This window comes from Carcharhinus amblyrhynchos, chromosome 7 (genome assembly GCF_965287045.1).
Source record: "Carcharhinus amblyrhynchos chromosome 7, sCarAmb.v2.hapA, whole genome shotgun sequence".
Taxonomy (NCBI): Eukaryota; Metazoa; Chordata; class Chondrichthyes; order Carcharhiniformes; family Carcharhinidae; genus Carcharhinus; species Carcharhinus amblyrhynchos.
This window is the reverse complement of record NC_137330.1, coordinates 106655882-106672853: the sequence shown is the minus strand read 5'-3', so window position 1 is coordinate 106672853 and position 16972 is coordinate 106655882. Positions and strand designations below refer to the sequence as shown.

Below are 16972 nucleotides of genomic sequence, written 5' to 3'. Positions count from 1 at the left end.
GCGGAGCGGCGCCATGGAGACAGCGGCATGGAGACAGGCCCGCAGCCTCCCTGAGCGCTGCACATAGCGGCGGCGGCAGCAGCAGCAGCAGCTCAGCCTGACCCTCAGCCAGTCCTTCCCTCCCTCCCTGGATCCTGACCCTGAGTGAGGCCGTTATTTATTTAAAATATATAATTATATATAATCCCCCCCCCCCCCCCCCCCCCGCCCGGCACTGAGGATGTTGGCGGTCAGGATTGTCACCGCTGACTACTACATGTCCAGCCCGGTCAAGGGTCTGGACGTTTGCTTCTCCGAGTTCCGGGAGAGTGAGGTGAGCCGGGTGCCCGTGGTTCGCATCTTCGGGCCCACCGTAGCAGGTAAGGCCGGCCTGGCTCTAACTGTACTGAAATGTTAGCCCCGCACTGAGGGCAGGGCAGGGGGGAGCTGGGCTCTCCCATTCAGCGCTTGCCATTTTGTCAAGTCCTGTCTGCAAAACACAGGCAGCCATGAAGCAAAGAGCTGTGTAACATATGCAGTGTGTGTGTATGTTATATATAACTATGTGGATATGTTGTATATAACTGTGTGGGCATGTCTGTGTATATGTTATGTACAACTGCGTGTTATATGTAACTATATATGTGTATGTGCATATGTCTGCGTGTTATATATAATTGCACGTCTGAGTATATATTGTTTCTATACGTCTGTATATTACATAATTATGTGTGTATGTCTGTGTACGTTCTATGTAATTGTGTCTCTCATAATTGTGTACACATCTGTATGCATTATATAATTGTGTGCATATATAATATAATTGTGTGTGTGTGTGTGTGTGTATATATGTATGTATGTGTATGTATATATATATATATAAAATGTGTTATGGCCACCCACTGTGTTGTACATGTAATGGTGCTAACCCACCCCGCAATGTGGGAGATCTCCATCTGCGGTGCTCATTCTCTCATGTTTTCACTAGCGGTTTGATTTCTGCTGCAAACTATTTAACGGTTCTGAATGTGTCTGGTGGGAGGGAGGGATATTTGCTGATCTTTTCATTAACTGTTCAGAGAAATTATCCCCCCTCCTCCTCCTCCTCTGTCCCAGGTCACTTTTTTTTGTTTGGATCGTCATCATGTCAGCTCCCTGGTATTAAGTTGAACCGTTACGCAAAAAAAGTGTTGGGGACAGGACAAGCTGTCTTTTAGTTTAAAAATAATGTGAAGCTCAAGAGATAAAAGGAGCGGGTCGTTGCTATGCACACTCGCAATCACGAAAAAAAGGTGTGGTTTTAGTTAACATATTTTCATCTTCCATGCACAGTATTGAAATATTTTATTTGCATATTGTAATAAGTGTTGACACGAGTCGCCATTTTTACAGTGGAGGACCTGCAGATCGTTTTTCTGGTCACAGCCCTACCACGCTTGTCAAATATGGATCTGCTATTGTAAGATGTCAGTTGTATATTTACTGTTAATGAACTGAGGTGATAATTCTCCTCTCATGCTGTCTGCACGTGTTCGATTATATTTTATCGACCTGATGTTTTTTCCCTTGAGAATCCTAATGAGGGGCAGTGATTCCTCCTCTTTGGAAAAGACTTTTTTTTGAAGTGGAGAAACATAGAAGATGGGAGTAACTTCCTGAAATCTGTAGATTAGCACTCTGCCCTGATCTGGGCATTCTTTCTTTCATAGTGTGCATTGGGCCTGAAAAAAATATGTTTGCAGCAAGATATCTATATCAAGCCAATCTCGTAGTGCACTTTATTACTAAGTACAAGTTTAATTTATAAAATTCACAACCACTAAGCTGCCTTGCATTCAGTCAAAGTAAATCTATGTATCCGCCTTCTAAAGAGCATGTAATTATGCTGAACTTCACTAGTATTGTATGTCATTATTTGTGGCACAAATTGGTTTGTCATCTTAAGTGCAGCATAACATTAAGATTATGTTTACATTATATTGTATACATTATTATATATATTATTTACATTATATTACATTATGTTTAGTGTATTTGTGTAAGTTTCCTAATACTGATTGTCTGAAAATGTGGAATCCAACTTTGTTGACTGTAATGTAGCAAATTGAGATGAGGCTTTGGTGCTATGTTGTACTTTTCATCAGCTTAATATCTTGCTGTTGCCAACTCTTGCCATGAAGTTGTTTATTTTGGCAGGTCAAATAGGATGGCAGAATATAATATTAATGGTAGGACTCTTGGCAGTGTGGACGATCAGAAGGATCTTGGGGTCCGAGTTCATAGGACGCTCGAATTAGCTTTGCAGATAGAGGACGTGGTTAAGAAGGCGTATGGTGTACTGGCCTTCATCAATTGAGGAATTGAGTTTAGGAGTCGAGAGATAATGTTGCAGCTATGTAGGACCTGGTCAGACCCCATTTGGAGTACTGTGCTCAGTTCTGGTCGCCTCATTACAGGAAGGATGTGGAAGTCATAGAAGGGTGCAGAGGAGATTTACAAGGATGTTGCCTGGATTGGGGATCATGCCTTATGAGGATAGGTTGAGGGAGCTTGGCTTTTTCTCCTTGGAGAGACGAAAGATGAGGGGTGACCTGATAGAGGTGTGTAAGGTGTTGAGAGGTATTGAATGAGTGGGTGGTCAGAGGCTTTTTCCCAGGGCTGAAATGGTTGCCACAAGAGGACACAAGTTTAAGGTGCTGGGGAGTAGGTACGGAGGAGATGTCAGGGTAAGTTTTTCACTGAGTGGTGGATGCATGGAATGGGCTGCCAGCAACAGTGGTGGAGGTGGATTCAATAGGGTCTTTTAAGAGACTTTTAGATAAGTACATGGAACTTAGTAAGACAGAGGGTAATAGGTAAGTCTAGTAACCTCCAAGGTAGGGACATGTTCAGCGCAACTTTGTGGGCTGAAGGGCTGATGTTGTGCTGTAGCTTTTCTATGTTTCTAACCATAGTTGCTGTCACTATAATGTTGCAACATTAATGTGGAAGCAGATTTGTGGCAGGACCATGACACGTTAGTGTTTCCTGACTTTTCTATGCTGTTACCATTGATGCTGCCATATAAGTCAACCTCTGAAGCCATCCACACACCACCACACCACACACACACACACCCCCCCCGGCAAGAATCCGGATGGACTTATACGTTATGCATTAAAGTGAGTCGCTGGTGTCAATGGTTGCTATTTTGAAATGTTATCAACACTAATGCAAGGGGTGAGTGTGCCTTAAATTCCTGCACATCTTTGTGCCACAGCCCATATCGCTGACTTGTAAACTTGTGCCCAGTTATGAAGTGCTGGGAAGTAAAACATGTATTTATGGGGTGAAAAATTGCATCTGCTATTGCGAGCTGTGGCTTAAAATGACTTATCTGCAGAATATATGCAAAAACATGATTTTGGTATCTCTCGTATGCTATGTTGACTTGTATGTTGCAATTTGCTGTAATTGAAGCTGTCTGTGATTATTGAATTTTTGAGCTTATGGTAGGAGTTGGGTGTTTGTGCAAGTGGCTGTATGACTTATAATTGCCAGCTTATTGGTTGCATTGTGCTGTCCACAAGTGACACTGACTGAAAACTTCAGAACGTGTTGGTGAAAAATATTTGATTTATTATTGTCACATGTATGGGATACAGTGAAAAGTATTGTTTCTTGCGCACTATACAGACAAAGCATACTGTGCATGGAGAAGGAAACAAGAGAGTACAGAATGTAGTGTTACAATCATAGCTAGAGTGTAGAGAAAGAACAACTTAACATGAGTTAGGTCCATTCAAAAGTCTGATGCTAATGTAGTTCTTTTTCACCCTTTCCAAGAAATGAAACTTTGCCCATCAACTTCCCATATCCAATCTAAGCTCACAGTCTGTGTATGCTCCTGCAGTGTGAACTGAACTTCATTTTTATGGACTTGTTACCTCTTCACTTGTGGTTGGCCAGAAGGAGGCATGCTTCAGATTGAATTGTGACTGTGCTGACTTGGTACCTGTCTTGAAATATAGAAGATTTGCAAATGTCATTCAGTAACTGTGACCTGATTAAATTTGAGTGTAATTTGGGTGCCTGGAATCAATTGGTTTAATTTTCTGCTTGTATTGCATTATTACAGTGGTTGCAGTGTGGTGAATTAGCACTACTGCTTCACTGCACCACGGACCTGAGTTCAATTTCGACCTTGGGTGATTGTCATTCTCCCTGTGTCTGCGTGGGTTTCCTCCCACAGACTGAAGATGTGTCGGTAAGGGGGATTGATCTTGCTAAATTGTCCCATAGTGTCCAAAAATGTGCATTATGTGGATTGGTCATAATAAATACACAGGGTTACAGAAATAGGGTGGGGGGAGGGGGCCTGGATAAGATGCTGTTTGAGTTGATGCAGATTCAATGGGTTGAACTGTATGAATTCTGTGGATTATTGGAGATGTTATAACATTTTAAACCTGTGTATTTTGCTTTGATTTTATTTTTGTTGTTGAAAAACCAGATTGTTGTTCTTACTGGCTTTCCTTTGGTTTGGGCAGCAGGCATGATGGCACAATGGTTAGCACTGCTGCCTCATAGTGTCAGGGACCTGGGTTCAATTCCTGGCTTGGGTTACTCTGTACTGAGTCTGCATGTTCTCCCTGTGTCTGCATGGGTTTCCTCCCACAGTCCAAAAGACATGCTGCTTAGGTGCATTGGCCATGCTAAATTCTCCCTCGGTGTACTTAAACAGGCACCAGAGTGTGGCAACTAGAGAATTTTCACAGTAACCTCACTGCAGTGTTAATATGAGCCGACTTGTGACACTAATAAATAATTCCATTGCCTCCCTTTCTTCTTTAAATTTAGGTTTTGTTTATATATTTTTCCGCCTTCTCCTTATTTTCATTTTGTTCTTAATCGTTGTGACCAAGGCAGTGGTTTTCTTGGCCCTTTAATAAGAGTGTGCACAAGTGGTCGAGAATCCTTGATAAGTGAAGAGTTTGTGTCAATCTATGAGGTAAAGTTGGGTAGGTGAGTATGGGGGTTAGAGATATGGAGAGAAGTTTGTATATGCAGGTTGAACACATTAAAGACTGTTTGGTCCAGATTACTGTTTCTGCATTGTAATCTTTTGATTGTCAACTCTTGTTGGGTCTTGGCATTAAACACTAAACCCAAATTCTCATCTATCACCCCTGCAGGTTTTCAGCAAAGGTCAGTGGGGGCTGAATCTTTTTGGTTGGCCCTCTTCTTCCTGGCTTGTGGGCACTGAGGCCAGTTGTGGCTCCCTTTTGCTGTCATACCGGAGTACGTCCCTGGGATCAGTTGACCATGAGACATTTCTGGACTTACTAATATGTGGCTGCAGCATCAGTTCTGTTATATGGACTGACAAGTTTCATGGCGTAAGCACACTTACTGGGGATGGCGTCAGTGAAATGGTTACACGATGGAACAGTGAATTCTAAGCAGTCATTGTCAACGTTGTGTGGCAAAATTCTTTCTTCAAAGGACTTTGTTTATATGACATTTCCACAACCACTGGATGTCTCAAAGTGCTCTCTGCAGCCACTTAAGTGTAATCATTGTTATAATGTAGAAAACACAGCAGCCAATTTGTGTTTTGTAAAGTTCCACAAATTGCAATGTGATAATGATCAGATAGTCTGTTCATTTTTTTTGCAGTGTTGATTGAGGGATGAGTATTTCCCAGTGTCAGAGGTAACTCCCCTGCGCTGCTTTGAAAGAGTGCGCCAGAATAAACAGGGCCTCGCTTTGCCATCTTTTTCAAAAGACGGCTCCTCCGACAGTGCAGAGCTCTTAATACTGCACAAGAGTCGACCTTGATTCATGTGCTCGAGTCCGGGACTGGGACTTGACTCGGATGAGAGTGCTACTGAGTGAACCATGGCGCATATACTCTGACATGCTATGATTGAGCAACAACTGAAACTGTCCCTATATCAAGGCTTTAATGACCAGAAAAACTTTACTATGAATTCAGTTCAGCCCCTCTACTAATGCACCCCTGCTATATGCTTTCATATATTATAACCCTATCTAATTTCCAACCTTTCTTCCCCCACACCACGTCCAAGATCCATTTCTTGTGCGACCTGTTCCATTCTCACTGAACCCATTCTTTCTGAACCCCGATCCTAACTGGTGTTTTCTGTGTTTTTTCTTTTTCCTGCCATTCGTACCAAGCCCATGCTAGATTTATGAAAAAGCAATCTATTAATCCTCCGCGATAACTCTGTATGCTTTCCTCCTTCCAAGTATTGAACTTCTCTTTTGGCTAAGATCAAGTGTAGTATTGACGTGCTGTGCTTAGTTGAAGTCATTAGATTACATTTTAGCTTCATTTGAAGCAATTTTTATAAGTGGCATCTCGGCCTTTTGGCTAAGATGCAAATGAGATCAAGCCTTGGAAGAGGAACATTATCTGCTCCAATCAGCTTGGATCATATAGATCAAGCCCGAGACAGGGGGTGAGACTCCTGTCTTGTCAGTTTGGATTGGGAATGTCTCAACTTGTTGAGACTCTAAATTGGACTTGATTTGATTGAATTGGAATAAAAAACAAAAAAAAACTTCCTTTAAAAGGAAGATTTTCTCCCTCTGTCCATGAAAATTGCTACCTTGTTTCTAACTTCCCTGCACTCTTCAAAATAAATCTGAACACTGTCATTGAGTTGACCTCATGTGGATATGTTGTCTGGGTCAGAGGCACCATTCAGATCTGTAAACACCTCTTTGGTAGTGTAAGTCCATCCCAACACAATGTCTACTCAGATGATGGCATAACTCAGGCTTGTAACAAAAGTGAGGCAGGTGAGAAATTACTATAGAACATAGAACACTACAGCACAAACAGGCCCTTCGGCCCACGAGTTGCACCGATCACATGAACACCTACCAATCTATAGACCTATCTATAACCCCCAATCCCATTAAACCCCATATGCTCATCCAGAAGTCTTTTAAAAGACCCCAGAGAGTTCGCCTCCACCACCACTGACGGCAGCCAATTCCATTCACTCACCACCCTCTGAGTGAAAAACTTACCCCTAACATCACTTCTGTACTTTCCTCCCCGCACCTTAAATCTGTGTCCCCTCGTAGCGACCATTTCAACCCGGGGAAATAGCCTCTGAGAATCCACTCTATCTATTCCTCTCAACATTTTATAAACTTCTATCAGTTCGCCTCTCAACCTTCGTCTCTCCAGGGAAAAGAGTCCTAGCTCCCTCAACCTAACTTCATAAGGCATGCCTCCCAGTCCAGGCAACATCCTTGTAAATCTCCTCTGTACCCTTTCAATAGCTTCTACGTCCTTCCTATAATGAGGCGACCAGAACTCCAGATGAGTCCTGACAAGGGTCTTATAAAGTTGCAGCATTACCTCCCGATTCCTAAACTCAATCCCTCGATTAATGAAGGCCAGTACACCATACGCCTTCTTGACCACATCCTCCACCTGAAGGATGAAGATGAAGTCAGTATTTAATAATCTTCTTTATTGCTCAACAAGTGAACATACAATTGTGATTAGACTCACTCAATTCAGAAAAAGCTTGCATAACACTGCAACCGTATATTTAGTGTTTGCGTAGTCTCGGAGTCAATAGCTAGTCAGTGGCTGTGGAGTTCTTTTAAGTCCATCTGAGTTTAGTCAGCAGACACTCCTCAACAATGGGAGTTATTGTTTGGTCTGCACCATAGCTGCAGCTTCTCTGGTCTTGGTGACCCCACTGATGATGATTGTAAAGAGGCTTTGGCCAATCCAAAAACATTTTAACAGGGTCAGTTATCATAGTGATGACTCAACGCTGGGTGGATGAGCAGTGGGGTCCATAATGAGAGAATGCTTTCTGGTGGGTACCTTCTGCTAATCCTTCTGCTATGGGTCTTCAGCTGTTACTCCTCAGAGTGACTGCTGGTGGGTTGAGACGGGCATCGAATGAGGGCAGGTGTGTGTTGCACGTAGTCTGTTGCAATTTCCATCCTCATATGGAATGGGATTGGGGATGTGGGGTTACAATATTGCTCAGGAATGGGAGCTGTGTTAGTCAGGGAGTTCCTATGATGCACGTTGTTGAGTTGCCTATCGGTAAACGTGGTGTGGGCACATGTTTATCATACTGGCATAAACACAGTAAGAAGTCTCGCAACACTGGGTTAAAGTCCAACAGGTTTATTTGGTAGGAAACACCACTAGCTTTCGGAGGGTTGCTCCTTTGTCAGGTGACTGGCGAGTCATCTGACGAAGGAGCAGCGCTTCAAAAGCTAGTGGCGTTTCCTACCAAATAAACCTGTTGGACTTTAACCCGGTATTGAGTTTTTTTTTACTGTGTTTACCCTAGTTCAACGTCGGCATCTCCACATGACTACCATACTGGGGCACAGTAATCTGCAGTCAAGAATGTGAAGGCAAGAACAGATGTCTTTTTAGGGTCTTGGCCAGTTTACTGAGGTTGTCGGTTTAAGTTTTTTATTCCGCGGTCTTGGTCAGGTACTGTCTATTTGTGAAGATCCCGTCAAGGATAATGCCTAGATAAAATCATGGGAAGTTTGTGGCACGGAAAGATCGTATCTGTGCCAGCCAAAAATGAGCCTTCCGGCCTAATCCCCACTTTACAGCATTGGGTCTGTGGCGCTGCATTTCAGGCGCATATTCAGACACTTTTAAAAATGAGTTGAGGGTTTCTGCTAGGCTTTCAGGCAGTGAATTCCTCACCCCCACAGTCCCCTGGGTGAAAAGATTTTCTTCTCTTTTCTAATCTTTCCATCAGTCCCTTTAAATCTGTGTTCCTCTCTGCTAAAATGAATGTGTCTTTCCACTCCACTCTATCCAAGTCCTTCCTAATTTTATACATCTCATTCAAATCTCTGCTTGGCCTCCTCAAGAACAGTCCCAGCCTATCCAATTTGTCCTCATAGCTATAATTTTCCAGTTCTGGCAACATCCTCGTAAATCTCCTCTTTATTGCAGTTGCATCCTTTCTGTAACGAGGTGACCAGAACTTGGATTATGGCCCAACTAATGCTTTATGTAGTTCCGGCTTAACCTCTGCCCTTCTATGCCTTGGCTAACAAATTAAAGTATTCTGTTTTCTGCCTGCTTAACCACTTTATTGACCTGTCCACCGACCATCAGGAATGTGGGTGTTCACTCCAAGATCCCTCCTTTCCTCTACACAGTATATCACAGTAACTTCATGGCAGTGTTAAAGTAAGCCTTACTTGTGACTAAAAATAAACTTTACCTCTGTATCCTCTCATTTATTGCAAAATCCTTTGCCTTGTTTACCCTCTCCAAATTCATCACCCCAGACTTCTCCATTCTTCCATTCGCCATTTTACTGCCCTCCTGACCAGTCCATTGATATCTTCCTGCAATTTACAGCACTCCTCACTATCAACTGCATAGCTTTGTTTTTGTGTTGCCTGCAAACTTCTTGATCATTCCCCCTACATTTATATTCAAATCATTCTGAATGCCGAATTCTGCTATTTTGTATGTTCGTATATGCTAGAAAAAACCAGGGGACCAAGTACTGAGCCTTGTCGGGCATCAGTGGAAACCACTTTCCAGTCAATAAAACACCCATCAACTGTTGATCTTTGTTTCCTGTCATTGAGTCAATTTTGCATCCAGCTTGCTATATTCCCCTGGATCCCATAGGCTGCTTTTTTTTTAACCAGTCTGCTAGTGGGTCTATGTCAGAAACCTTCATAAAATCATGTTGATCACGTCAACTGCACTACTCTTTTCAACCCTCTTTGTTACTTCCTCAAAAAAATTCAATCAAGTTATTCAGACATATCCTTAACAAATCCATACTGACTGTCCTTTACTAATCCATGCTTGCCTATGTAGCAGTTTACCCTGTCTCTCAATTACTGGCTGGCCTGAAATTATTTGGTCTACACCTCACTGTCTTTGTAAACAAAAGTGCAATGTTAGTAGATCTCCAATCCTCCAGCACCTCATCTGCATTCAACGGAGATTGGAAAATTATGATAAGACCCATCTCAGTTTTCGCCCTGGTTCCTGGGGTATGTTTCAACTGGCTCTGTGATGTATCAACTTTCAAGATGCCAATCCCCACACATTCTTTCTCCATTTCCCACATCAATACTTTAAAACCCTCCTTAACTATGTCTGCATTGTCCCCTTCTTTTGTGAAGACAAAGTATTCATTAAGAGCCATACCCACATCCTTCACCTCCACTAATAGGTTATCTTTTTGGTCTTTTAAAAGCCCGTACTCTTTCCATAGTTATCTTCTTAGTCATAATGTATTGACAGAACTTCTTTGAGTTCTCCTTGATTTTACTTGCCAATAGTCTTTTATGCCACTTGATTGCTTTCCTACTTTTTTGATTTCACCCTCTTTATATTCTCCCCTTGGCTCCCTGTAGTATTGTTCTTGGTGCTGGCATAAGTTTTTCTTTTCTGCCTTATTTTTTCTGTCTTATTTGCCATATAAGTCCTTGGACAGTCAGAGATTTAGCTGTCCTACACTTTTTCTTTGTGGTGGCATCTTTATTGTGAACCACTTGAATCTCCACTTTGCCTCCCATTGCCCTACCATTGATTTACCTTCACGTTTGCTGAATCACTTCTAAGCCTAGTAAAATTGGCTTTCCGCCAAATTTTTGTTTTGTCCTTGTCCTTTTTCATAAATAAGTTAAAAGTTGACTGAACTACGATGGCTATCACCAAAATGCTCCCCCATTGTCACTCCTTCCACCTGGCCAGCTTCATTACTTAAACCAGGAAGAACTGCACTCTGTTATTTTGCTTGCTACATACTGGCCATAAAGTTCACTTTAAAAATTCTGCTCTCTCCATTTCTTCCACGCTAAAACTATCCCAGTTAAGATGGGAGTCATTGAAACCACCTGATATTATTGCTGTACTGTTGTTTGTGTTTAACATAACATAGAACACTACAGCACAAACAGGCCCTTCGGCCCACAAGTTGCGCCGATCACATCTATACCTACCAAGCCCAGGTCTGACAGCATCCGTGGAGAGAGAACAGAGCCAACGTTTCATGAAAGGTCATCCAGACTCGATGTTGGCTCTGCTGTCAGACCTGCAGAGATTTTCTAGTATGTTTTGTTTTTGTTTCCGATTCCAGCGTCCGCAGTAATTTTCCAACATTTTCCAATAACCAGGATATTGGCCGGCAGTTAGGTCATTTTGGGTCTTTGCCTGGTTTTGAGGGGGCCATTGATTTTAAACAGGTACTACAATAATGAATAGGCTATATGTATTCACATTGGCCATCTTGAATGATATAAACAAAATAGTTTGCCCAATGTCAGAATTCTGTGTCTGAGTTTGGCTAGAGTTGTCAGCAAACGTGAAGAGCGAGACAGACATCTCCCAGTACAATGAGTGTGAGATGTTTATTGAAGTGAGCTAATAAATTACTTATTGCATACTGAGGGAACAGAATTCAATGTTTAGTTCTCTGCACAAGTGTTTTCCCCATCGTCACAAATGTTTACCTTTAAAATGCAACACTTAAAGGTGATAATCCTTTGAAGAAAATGGCAAAGTTATCTTGCAGGTATGCTGATGTTGCATTTCATAAGAAATAGGAAATAGGAGCAGGAGTAGGCCATCTAGCCCTTCGAGCCTGCCCCGCCATTCAATAAGATCATGGCTGATCTGTCGCTGCTCAGTTCCACTTTCCCGCCTTCTCCCCATAACCCTTAATCCCCTCTCTTATCAAAAACCCATCAACCCGCGTCTTAATATTTAGCGAGGCAGCCTCCACCACTTCAACGGGCAGAGAATTCCAGAGATTCACCACCCTTTGAGTGAAGAAGTTCCTCCTCATCTCCGTTCTAAACCGCCCCCCCCCTTTTATCTTGAGGCTGTGCCCCCTAGTCCTACTGTCTTTCTTGAGCGGGAAGAGTCTCTCCACCTCTATCCTATCCATCCCATTCATCATCTTATATGTCTCAATGAGATCTCCCCTCATTCTTCTAAACTCTAACGAGTACAAGCCCAGTTTATTCAGCCTCTCCTCATAGCTCAACCCCCTCAACTCCGGTATCAGCCTAGTAAACCTCCTCTGCACTCCCTCCAAGGCCAAAATATCTTTGCGCAGGTGCGGTGCCCAAAACTGCACACAGTACTCCAGCTGCGGCCTCACCAATGCCCTATACAGCTGCAGCAAGACCTCCCTACTTTTATATTCAATCCCCCTCACTATGAAGGCCAGCATCCCATTTGCCTTCCTGACCACCTGCTGCACCTGCAAGCTGGGTTTTTGCGACTCATGCACAAGGACCCCGAGGTCCCTCTGCACCGTCGCCTGCTGCAGTTTTTCGCCCCGTAAGTAATAGTCCTTCCTACCATTCTTCCTACCAAAGTGGACCACCTCACACTTGCCAACATTAAATTCCATTTGCCATTTCCTGGCCCATTCGCCCAGCCTATCTAGATCCTTCTGCAGACTCTCCACACGCTCAGCACAATTTGCCGTTCCCCCAATCTTGGTGTCATCAGCAAATTTCGACACCCTACACTCGGTTCCCTCCTCCAGATCATCTATATAAATGGTAAAAAGCTGAGGCCCCAGCACCGACCCCTGGGGCTCTCCACTAGTCACCATCCGCCAATCCGAATAGCACCCGTTGACCCCCACTCTCTGCCTCCTATTTGACAACCAATCCTCTATCCACGCTAACACCCTACCCCCAACTCCATGTCCCTCGACCTTCTGCAATAACCTCTTGAGGTACTTTGTCAAACGCCTTCTGAAAATCTAGAAAGACCACATCCACCGGCTCTCCTCTATCCACTATATTCAATCATACCACAGCACCAAAACGATAAGCAATGTTGTTTGTGTCTGCCACCACCTTTGGTTATCCCTCCTTGACCTCTGCAGATCAAAAGAGAGAATGCTGGATAATCTCAGCAGGTCTGGCAGCATCTGTAAGGAGAAAAAAGAGCTGATGTTTTGAGTTCAGATTTTGCTTTCAGATTCCAGTATTCACAGTAATTTGCTTTTGACCTCTACAGAGTTTGGCATGTTCAGTGCCGCTGTCGTTCTCCAACACAACTTGTGTTGCCCAGCTCAGTCAGAATGCTGTTTTATTCATTCATGGGACTTGAGTGGCACTGACAAAGCTAGCATTTGTTATCCATTCTCAGTTACCCTTGGCTAGATGACGGTGATCAACCTTAAACTGGTGCAGGCCATGCGTGTAGGTACAGCACAATGGAGAGTAGCAATTATGATTTCAAGTCAGGATGGTAAGCTAGGTAGAGAACTGGCAAGTGGCAGTATTTCCATATGTCTGATGCCTTTGCCTTTCTAGGTGGTTGGAGGGTGTTGTTGAAGGAGCCTTGGCAAGTTGCTGCAATGCATCTTTGGTAATGATGTACATTGTGCCACTGTGTACCAGTGATGGAGGGACTGAATACCTAGGGTGGTGTTTGGAATGCCAATCAAGTGGGCTGCTTTGCCTTAGATGATGCCGCACATCCTGGGTGTTGGAATTTCAGCTGTCCAAACAAGTGGATAATATTCCATTCCTGACTTGTGGCTTGAAGACGGGGGACAGGCTTTGGCGTGACAGCCACTGCAGAATTCCCAACCTCTGACCTGCTCTTGTCATCATTGTATTTATGTGGCTGGTCTGGTTCAGTTTCTGGTCAGTGGTAAATCCTAGGATGTTATGTTAGGAGATTTAGCAATGCTAATGCCATTGAATGTCTTTAAGTTTAAAGTTTATTAGCGCCTTATATTAACGCTGCAATGAAGTTACTGTGAAAATCCCCTAGTCACCACTCTCGGATGCCTGTTCGGGTACATGGAGAATTTAGCTTCATCCAAGCCTGGAATTGAACCCTGGCACTGTGCCAAAGAGGTAGTTAGATTCTCTCTTGTTGCTGATGGTCATTGCCTGACACTTGTGTGGTGGAAATAGTACATGCCACTTACCAATCCAAGCTTGAATGCCCAAGTTTTGTGGGCAGGTTCAGCATCTGTGGAGTTACAAATGGAACAAAGTATAGCACTGCACAGCAACAGGCCATTCGGCCCACCAAGTCTGTGCCATACAGGTGTCTGTCTTATATATTTTCTTGCCTGTTCATGGTCCGTATCCCCCCCCTTCCCTGCCTATTCACGTGTCTATCCAGATCCTTTTGAACATTGTTATAGAATCTGCTTCCACCTCCTCAGGCAGGGCATTCCAGGCATTCATCTCCCTGTGTGTGGAAAAATTTGCCCCTTACACCCCTTTTAAACTTTCCCCCTCACACTCTCAACCTAGTAATTGACCCTTCGACCCTGGGAAAAAGACTCTGACTATCCACTCTATCCAAGCTTATCATAATCTTGTAAACCTTTATCAGCTTTCCCCTCATCCTCTGACTGGCTGCAACATGATTTTCTAATTCCTACACTGTGTCCTGACCGATAAAGTCCAGCATGCCATATGCCGCCTTGACCACCTTGTCCACCTGAGTTGCCACCTTCAGGGAACTGTGGATCTGCAGGCCTAGTTCCCTCTGTATGTTAATGTTTCTAAGGGCTCTACCATTTACTATATACTTTCCTTCTGCAGAAGACCTTCCCAATCGCATCAGCTCACGTTTGTCCAGGTTAAATTCCATCTGCCATCTTTCGGCCTTGATACTAAATATTGTGCAAACATCCTCAGTACTGACCTTGTGATGGAGGGAAAGTTATTGAAGCAACTAAAGGTGTTGGGCCTAGAATACTGCCCTGAGGACGAAGTGTGTCTGTAATGACTGGGCTCCATCGATGACAAACATCCTTGTGCTAGGTATGTATGACTCCAGCCAGTGAGGAATTCTCACCAGTTTGTGATGACTTCAGTTTTGCTCGGACTCCTTGATGCCGCATTCTGTCAAATGCTGCCTTTATGTCAAGAGCAGTCACTCTTACGTCGCCTCTAGAATTCAGCTCTTTGTCCATGTTCAGAGCAAGGCTGTAATGAGATCAAGAGCTGAGTACTTCTGGTTGAATCCAAACTGAATACAAGTGAGCAGGTTATTGATGAATGATAATACTGGCAGTGACATTTTATACTCAAACAGCAAATAGGGTGCAGGAGTCATAGGTCAAGTTGGGCTTATCCTGCTTTTTGTGGACAGGACATATCTAGGCAATTTTCCACTTTGTATATGCTGGTGTTGTTGCTGCTTTGGAACAGCTGGGCTAGGAATGATCTAGATCTGGAGAAGATGGCCAGATGTTATCAGGGTCATAGCTTTTGCTGTAAGAAGTGCCATTTCTTGATATTGCACAAAATGGATTGTATTATCTGAAGACTGGAATCTGATGCTGGGCTCAGGAGGAGGCTGAGATGGATTGTCCAGTTAGCACTTCAGTCTCGTCATTTGCACTACATCATTGAGGATGGGGATACTTGATAATCCTTTTCTGGTTGATTTTAATTGTTCACCGGTTGCGGGCAAAAACCTGGTTGTCAGGTGTGAGACACTCTTGGGGTTGCTGTCCGTGGCGCAGGTCTTGCTCATACCCTGATCCTGTGCTGCAGCAGTCACCTGCGTCATCTCCCAAGTTCATCTGGAGATCCAAAGTGAATCGTATCTGAAGGGACACCGTGCATAAATCTCTGGTTAAGGGAGGGAAAAAATGTACCCAAAGCTGCCCTCATCCTGATGGCCACCTTGGTGCGCGACTGCCTCAAGCTATGTGTGGGTCCTCAATGTGCAAACTCCAGTGTCACTATGTACTGAAGTTCTTCTTGTCTCTGATTTTATCAAGGTTTGGCCTGGCCTCGTTGCTGCAGGATACTCCAAGTAGTTCATAGAATCATAGAAATCCTACAGTGCAGAAAGAGGCCATTTAGCCCATTGAGTCTGCACCGACCACAATCCTACCCAGGCCCTACCCCCGCATCCCTACATATTTACCTGCTAATCCCTCTAACTTAAGCATCTTAGGACACTAAGGGGCAACTTTAGCATGGTCAATCAACCTAACCCGCACATCTTTGGACTGTAGGAGGAAACCGGAGCACCCGGAGGAAACCCACCCAGACATGAGGAGAGTGTGCAAACTCCACACAGACAGTGATCCAAGCCAGGAATCAAATCCAGGTCCCTGGAGCTGTGAAACAGCAGTGCTAACCACTGCTTCTGTGCCACCCTTGCACAGCCCAACAAGTAGTTGGGCCATGCCATATCATAAGTCCCTTGTGGAAACATTTATTCAGAAAACAACTTTGACTACAGGGTGATCAAGCAGCGGACTGCAGGTAAGGTCCTTGAGGTCCTGAGGAGACTGCCAGTCATCTGATAGCATGCTTGATCACGAGATTTTTCAACCTCATGCATCTTTGCAAAGAAAGTCTGGAGAAAGATGTATTTCTCGAGGTTCATCCCAGAGTAGCTCAACAAGGTATTTTTTTATCGAGGTTCATCCCAGGTAGCTCAGTGATACAGGACTTTGTGCTCAACGGGCTTGTTCCCAAAGACACACCGAAACTTGGAGGGTGATCAACTCGGTGAAAGACACTCTTTTCTGCCAGAAATTTATTGATCTTCTAATGCAAAGAGTTGTCCCCAACTGAGTGTTGCAGACTGGCACATTGCAAGGCCCAGGACTACGTGCTGAGGAAACATTCAAGCTTGGTGCAGCTGCTTCCAAGGTGAAGTGAGGAAAGGCCACTGTGTGTCAGGTCTTTCAACCAAAGTACACTGAAGCACAGCAGAGTACAACATGACCAGTGTATGTAGTTTGCAGAGAATTTTACTGTCTCTAATGGAAGTGTTGAAATGTATGTAACATTCACATTCCTGAACTGAAGCATCTCGGAGTGCATCTTGATCTCTGGAGAAAATGCAAATATTGCGCTTTACTGTCATAACATTTGAAATGTTTTGTAGTGTCTTTTAGACTTTATATAAATGAAGTATATTTTTGCAAAAAAAAACTGGAAGCTATGGACTGGATCGTTACTCTGAATCATGGAATCCTACAGTGCA

General features: G+C 43.7%; 1 protein-coding gene across 1 annotated transcript in view; it reads left to right on the top strand.

Annotated features, from left to right (window-relative positions):
* The first annotated feature begins 207 nt into the window (after window positions 1-207).
* rev3l (REV3 like, DNA directed polymerase zeta catalytic subunit) overlaps window positions 208-16972 on the top strand; it is a 201785-nt gene continuing 185020 nt past the window's right edge. The window contains exon 1 of the mRNA XM_080192921.1: window positions 208-359. Within this exon, the coding sequence (XP_080049047.1) occupies window positions 221-359 (139 nt within the window). The 5' untranslated portion in view covers window positions 208-220. The remainder of the gene's footprint in view (window positions 360-16972) is intronic.